Source organism: Terrapene carolina, unplaced genomic scaffold (assembly GCF_002925995.2).
Source record: "Terrapene carolina triunguis isolate 2854851 unplaced genomic scaffold, T_m_triunguis-2.0 Scaffold105, whole genome shotgun sequence".
NCBI classification, from domain to species: Eukaryota; Metazoa; Chordata; order Testudines; family Emydidae; genus Terrapene; species Terrapene triunguis.
Genome location: NW_020664456.1, coordinates 2282289 through 2289859, shown reverse-complemented (window position 1 = coordinate 2289859; position 7571 = coordinate 2282289). Strand labels below are relative to the sequence as shown.

At 49.9% G+C, this 7571-nt stretch overlaps 1 protein-coding gene across 1 annotated transcript in view; it reads left to right on the top strand.

Annotated features, from left to right (window-relative positions):
- LOC113406564 (sodium/glucose cotransporter 4-like) overlaps nt 1-7335 on the top strand; it is a 33117-nt gene extending 25782 nt beyond the window's left edge. The window contains exons 13-14 of the mRNA XM_026651880.1: nt 3698-3857; nt 7127-7335. Coding sequence (XP_026507665.1) covers nt 3698-3857; nt 7127-7335 — 369 coding nt within the window. The remainder of the gene's footprint in view (nt 1-3697; nt 3858-7126) is intronic.
- Nucleotides 7336-7571: the final 236 nt, after the last annotated feature.

Sequence of the window (7571 nt, the reverse complement as noted above, 5' to 3'; positions counted from 1 at the left end):
CACACACACACACACACACACACACACACACACACACACACACACACACACACACACACACACACACTCTCTCTCTCTCTCTCTCTCGCTCTCTCTCCCAGGCTTTCAAAAGAGGTATCCAGCATTGCCAGAAGCTCAGCCAAAGGTGGGCTCTGAACTTCCATGGATCTCAATGAAAGTTAGGAGACTGCCTTTGAGGATCTGGGCCTTAGCTCCCAGTCTACCAAATTCATTTGAAAATCTGGCCGTATTTTGCGGCCTAAATTGGAATGGGCCTGTTTTGAAAATCAGCAATTAGTTCTGAGCTCTTAGGAAAATTCTGGCCTTAATACATTAATTCCAGGACAAACCTTATGCACAAAACAGCCATTTGTGTTTGGGGAGGGAGTGGGGGTGATGGGGTCTGGGTAGTTTCTTGAATTCTTTTGTGCTCAGAAACTTTGCAACATTCCGGTGACATTTCCTAAGTGATTTAAAAAAAAAATCCTCCGTAAAGATGAGGATCATCAAATCGAAGTAATTTAGCAAAATGTGACAAGAAAGATTAGCCTAGCCTTGGTTGAAAATGATTTAAATAAAGCTATAAATCTTCTGGAACACGTTGTATCAGTTGGAAATTGCCATCTAGATTTTGGCGTGTTTTAAAAAAAAAAATCTACCTTTAAACTGGTGATACTGTGTGTGCGACCCAGTGGAGAACTTAATTTCCATGGAGGCAGAGAGGAGAAATCTGCGGTTGGGAGAAATGAGTGCCTTCTCCGGAGCAGTCTGGCAGAACTGTCGGGCTGAGAGGTGTGGTTGGCCAGTGTCAACTGCTCCTGGTGGCTTCTGTTCCCCTCTCACAAACACATGGGAATTCAGCAGATCAGAATTAACTTAGCCACCTCGCTCTCAATAATGTTACGTGGGACGGGATGCCAGAGGAAAGCAGCAATTCCCTTCCCCCACCACCCCAGGACAGAATGGGAAGGAAATTGCAAGTGCAAACACCAACATTTCCCACCTCCAGCTGGGAATAGGCTGTGTAGGGTATGACCATATAAACCATGGTGTGCTAATAGTTAAGGACCCAGGGCCATTAACATTCAAGCCCACACTGTGCATTTCCCTGGAAGGTCCAGACTTTTTGACTCTTGTGCTTATACACCACACATGAGCCAGGCGTCGCGTCTCTTGCTACTAGCGCAGTGTTTTGGCCCATCCTGGCATGGCTTCGAAAGGGAGGGTGAATGAGGGCGCACGTTTCTGGAGTCAGCAGCTGCCCTGCTCCTTGTGGAGGCAGGAGAAGGCCACCCAGGCCTGCCAAAAGCCAGCGAGAAATGTGGCATTGGCAAGGCCTAGGCTGTGAGTGTAAAACCTCCCAGCTTTTAATCAAAAGGAGAGGTGGGCAGACAGATCAGCTGGCTCTGTTGACAGCAAGAGATTGCTTTGCTGAATGTCTCTTGTTCGTGCCAAGTCAATGGACATGCAAAGTGCCAGGCCAAGACGCTGCTCTGTAAAGTTACAATGATGATGCAGATTCTCCTTTATCTGCAACTGATTCCTACTGGCTATTAGCACTTTTCCAGAACTTAGCACAAAATGCCAGGGTGCCTTGAATCCCGGGTGCAGACTGGGCCTGGGTGGGTGCCACAGACAGGTAGGGAAGAGAGGACTCCTCCGCACCAGGTTGTCAAAGAGCAGTTGCAGCATCCTCTGTGATGCCAACGCTGCCATCCTTTTGCTGTGGAATGGCCAGTGGACCTGTATAGTGCCAGGTCCCTGGCCCTGCTGCCAACTTTCCCTGAGGCCAAGTGGCAGATATGGCAATTTCCTACAATGTGACTGTATTACATTTCCGTATCGTTGTGGGCCGGGGACTGTATATAATTCCATGGAGGGCAGGTGACCACAGCTCCTGCAGGAACGAAGAGTGTGTGTGTGTGTGTGTGTGTGTGTGTGTCTCCCCATTGGACAAGTTCACACAGGTTGTATCCAGGAGCGGCGCCAGGGTTTTTGGCGCCCTACGCGGGATCCTTCCGCACTCCCGGTCTTTGGGGCACTTCGGCGGCAGGTCCTGGAGCGAATGAAGGACCCGCCGCAGAATTGCCGCTGAAGACCCGGAGCGCGGAAGGACCCCCCCGCCACCGAATTGCCACCCCCCCATATCCTGGCGTCCTAGGCAACCGCTTAGGTCACCTAAATGGAAGCGCCGGCCCTGGTTGTATCACCTCCAGAGAGAGATACCTCCTCCTGGGGAGGCTCACCTGTCCTAGTTCAAACCGGATTCTCCAGAGGCCAACAGTCTTGTGGATAAATAGGCAGCATTTAAACAGACACAGGTCCTGCTTTCTGATCCAGCAAATGGACCTTTTGTCCAAGGGCTGGGGAACCCCAAATCCTTAAGGAAGGGTTGGAAGCGCTGATACCTGCCGGGGCTCGGAGGGGGGGAGCCGATCGCTCATCAGTTTTCTAGCATGTGTGTAGGTTCTTTTGTTTGTTCTAATATGATTTCTCTGTAATGCTTTCACCTTAAGAATAAAATCTGCTTGCTTACAAAAGGCGACGTGGTAACTTACAACGGTGGGCACGTATGCTGTCCATAAGCCTGCGAAGAGAACGCTAAGTGCAAATGCTGGCCCGGTTTGCTAGTGTTGCTTGCTGGGAATAGTGCAGTGTAGACAAGGAACTGTGCAGCTTGGAAAAGTCTAGCTCAGGAGGGAGAGACAGAGACACTCAGGTCTCTGCCCAAGAGAGGTGATGGTGGGGGAGCCGGGACCCTAGAGTGGGCGCCTTTGCTGGACCATGGGGAATACAGGTGAAGTTGCCCTGAACTGTGACACCTAGGCTGCAACTTTATAATCTGCTTTGCATAAGGGACAGTGCATGGAGTGAGTGAATTGTGTTTCAGGCAGTCCCACTTCCTCCCCCATGCTTTCCCCTTGCTCTGGTGGAGGAGTGCACATAGCCAGCAAGAAAGAGGGGGAGGCCAGGGTGGGCCCCACTCCCTCCACCCCCATCACAGCAGGTCATATTGCTGCTGGAGTCACAATCCATGCAGGGGATTGAGGGACATTCTCTCCTGCATGTCCAAATAAGGGCTGGAACAATCTAACCGTGAATGAACATGATGTTGTCAAGGTCTGTCTTGGCCCAGTGCCCTGGGTGTGGGAGGGGTTGAAGGTCCTGTCTCTGCCATGCCCTAGCCTGTTGTTGTTCCTTCCGTTGGTTGGTCCTTTGCTGTAACCTTGAACTTCTGGGCCTTTGTGCCTAGGATTTGGGCTTGGTTCCTTTGATGGTGTTTCACTGTGAAACGTCATTCCATAGCAGCAGGAGTGAAGTTCTGGATACTGCCGTTGTCGCTTTGCATCTCTATGGCAAGCCGGCTGTTTGTGTTTACTGGCCCTGCCTGCAACTTCAACACCTACATCTTTTGGGCCCCCAATCCAGCTCTCTACCTGTACTGATCATGCCATTTCCCAAAGCGAGGAGCCTTCACACAGAGAGGTGTGCTAATCTCCAAAAGATTAAAATGGCACCAGCCAACGGAAAATACAAGAACTGTTGGAAAAAAGCAACACAGATTTTTGTGAGGTCAAACCCTGCCCATTCTAATCACAGCTCCCGTTTCCAGCCGCGTCACCAACACTGGTCTTGTTCTATGAACTGTCAGCTCTTTAAATTGCTTTCCCTGTTTGTTTTGCATCGCTGCATCCAGCTGGCTAGCCTGACGTGGTGGACTAGACACAGCAAAGCTCCCACAATTGACCTGGTGAGCTACAAGAGCGAGTCGGCGGAGGTAAATCCTTCAGTGGGCGAGAGTGATGGGGATGAGCCGACCTGGGAGAACACGGATTCAGGGAGCAAAGAACATGGAGGTAGGTTAGCTGGGTCTTCCAAATATGTGCATGTGTGGGCGTAGGGGACCTGGTCCACCAGCATCCTTCCAATGACTTCAATGGCATCCGGCCCATGGATCTAACGATACCACGTTTGTGGAGGTGACAGCTACATGCTAAATTAATTTATCTTTGACCACCACACCTGCACTCTGCCTGCTACCCCGTCCCCCCTCGGGTTTAGTCTAACATTCCAACCCTCTGTATAGTTCCAGAGAGCGTCCATGTAAAACCAAAAAACAAACCAACTTTCCAGAGAAATGGTTCCTCCTTCGCCCCCTAAATGTGGAATTTCCTTCTCCCACATGGCCCTGGCCTCAGAGCCAGGTTCAGCAACAGCATTTTTAGACTTTAAAAGTATCCCAGCTTTAACTGCCTGCATCGGCCAGGCCGGCTGGATGCAGAAACTTCCCAGCAGATCCTGAGCTATACCAGTGGTGGGAGCCAGATAAGCACCTAGATAGACCAACCAAGCACCTGCTTTTAGGTCCTAGAGGGCCTGCGATATGGACTTTAAAGTCAGGACATTCTTAGATGCAGACAAGCTATTTTAGGTAATTTGTTGCAGTTTTTGGGGTGCCGGGACTTGGGGCACCAGGCTTCATCTGTGGGGTCACGTGGCCCCCCCTGAAATAGCTCGTGTTCCCCCCTAGTTGAGAACCACTGATCTAGGCCATCCCAGACAGGTGTTTGTCTAACTTGCTGTTAAAAGCCTCCAATGATAGAGATTCCACAAGGTAATTTGTTTCAGTGCTTAACCAACTATTTAGCTTAAATAGCTCTTCACCCTCCCTAGTATTTACAGACAGTACTCATAGTCCCTTTCAGTCTTCTTTTTGCCAGGCTATAAAAGCCAAGCTTTTTCAGTCCCTTCTCATAAGATAGGTCCTCCATTCTCCGATCATCCTAGTAGCTCTTCTCTGCACCTGTGGCAGTTTGAATTAGTCTTTCTTGAACGTGGGTGCACAGCATTCCAAATGAGGTCTTACCAGTGCCTTATACAATGGCATTAATACTGCCCTGTCTCTACTGGAAATGCCTCACCTGGTACATCCTAGGATCGCATTGGTCTTTTTTTGCACCTGCATCGCATTAGTGGCTCATAGTCAACCTGTGATCAACCCCTATACCCAGGTCTTTCTTCTCCTCTATCACTTCCACTGATGAGCCCCTAGTTTATATCAGAAATTCTTATTAGCCCCTAACTTTGCACTTTGTACTATTGAATTTCATCCCGTTTCTGTTACTCAAGTCTTCAATGTCATCCTGATCTTCCTGTCTCATATTCCGATCCTCGCTGTGTTGACAAGGCCTCCCAACTGTATCAGCAAATTCCATTAGCACACTTCTAATTATTAGTTTATTAGAAAGAAAATAGCCCCCGGCCCCTTCTCAGCATGGTCAGAGGTTTCCTTTGGCAAACCATCCAAAATTTCAGGTGCACGTTTTGAACCTAACCCTCCTGAGTCCACAAATCTGGAGAGCTCGCACGATGAGAACGCTCTCGTGAGATTTTATACATTTCCTTAGTCTAGACTGGCCGTGCTTGAATTCATTCTCATCACAGCCTCAGAATGAAGAGGTGAGAAACAACAACAAAAGTTCTCCTCCATTTTTTTTTTTAAATGGAGGCCGTTGGGATTCAAGTTTAGTGTAGCTGTTCCGGGTGCTGATGTTGTTTCTTATCAATTCTTCTTATACCTGACCCAGCGCGTCTTTTTATAGCCTGACGTCTTGGTAATTTGGTAATTAGCAATGATGGGAAAGGAAATGCAGAACAGCTTATACAACAGTTTAATGAGGTTTTGGTAACATGTTTTTTCAAGCTTTTATGACATGCTACCTTTCAAAGCGTGGAAGGAACAGCCAGTGACAATTAAAAGGCATAATTCACACAGCGCGTCACTCCTGATAAACAAGCCATGAGTTCTGTGTCGGAGACATACAAGTTTTGTGGAGCTTGGTGGAAGCTGGGCGGTGGAGAAATAAGAAGGGTTTTTATTCATTAAACAACAAATGCTTCGTATGTCAATCGACTGGGACGATTTAACCTCTTTGGAGGACAGATTTTCTTTGTCTTTTTTAGTTACATTTTACGAATGCCTGGGCAAAGTAAGGCAGGTTGGATTTGTGGCCTGAGTGCAGGGCTGGGATCCAGGAACATCTCAATCCGAATTGTAGCTGGGCCACTGATTTAGGACAACTATTTTCCAAACTGACCACTGGTTTTGGGTGCTCACGTTGAGATTCATTATGCCTGATTGTCCAAGTAGCTGAGTGCCTGTAGACCAGATTCTGGGAGATATGGACACACGGAGCTTCTGGAAATGGTTCAAGCGGCGCATCCAAAATCGTAGGTGTGGAAAATCAGCAGCCACTTTGGCAAATCACCTAACCTCTTTGCAGCTCAGTTTCTGTACAACATTATATTCACTTGGCTACCTCCAGCCAGGAGCAAGGACTGATTCATGCTTGCCCAGCACTTCGAACATATCAAGTGCTACTAATGTAACGTGCTAAACTGTGGCCCCACCCCCTTATGCTGCCCCTACCCCCCTGGGTCCCCACCCTCACGTTGCCCCTTCCATAGAGGCCCCGCCTTCGCACCACCCCTTCCCTCAAGGCCCTGCCCTCACACTGCCCCTTCCCCCTGAGGCCCCACCCTTGTGCCACCCATCCCCCCAAGACACCGCCCTCTTTCAGCCTCTTTCTCCCGAGGCCCCGCCCTCACACTGCCCCTTCCCCCGGAGGCCCCACCCTTGCACCACCCTTTCCCCCAAGACCCTGCCCTCTTGCAGCCTCTTTCTCCTGAGGCCCCACCCTCATGCTGCCCCAACCTCCCAAGCCCCCGCCCTCGCGCCGCCCATTCCCCCCAAACCCTGCCCTCACGCCGCCACTTCTCCCCAAGACCGGCCCCCCGCTCCTCTCCACCCCCTCCCCCTGTCACTCGCATTTACGGCCAGTAAAGAGTGGGAGGGCATAGCCCCTGCGCAGAGCCGTTCCTGAGCTGCAGCCATTGGTTTCTGGATCTATCATCAGCTGAGAGGGTGACGTGTTCCCTTCCATTGAGGATGTGGCTCAGGGGGGCTGGTTTTCACCCCGTACGCCTCAAGCAGTAGTGCTGCATGGGAGATGTGCAGACAGGTGACACGGTGTATTTAGGGCGTGGGGCAGAGGTGAGGCGAGTGGAATACCCCAGCGTTTAGAATATGGGACTAATTCCCCCTCTCTGTATGTATTTCCTGCAGCAGCGAGCCCTCCTTGCTGGAAGAAGTTATACTTCTGGTTCTGCGGGATCTCCAGCAGCCCAGGACCCACACTGACCAAGGAAGAGAAAGCAGTCCTGGAAAGGAAACTCACCAGCATTGTGGAAAAGCCCCTATCAAAGACTCTTTGCAACATTAATGCTATAATCCTGCTAGCTATTAACGTCTTTCTGTGGGGTTACTTTGGCTGAAGACGGGGCTGCAGACAGTCCTCGGCTGGCTTGGCTTTGATTTAGAATATCGCAGTAATGCTTAGAGACGTCAAGCAGGTCAGGGCCACATTGTTCTAGGGGCCGTGCATACAGTAAATGGAATTCCCTGCCCCAGAGAGTTCACAATCTAGAAGACCAAACCTAGCAGGCAGGGATATTGTATTTACCAGAGAGGGTTTTTATCAGGTAAAATCATGGTTTTTTGTCACCTAGGG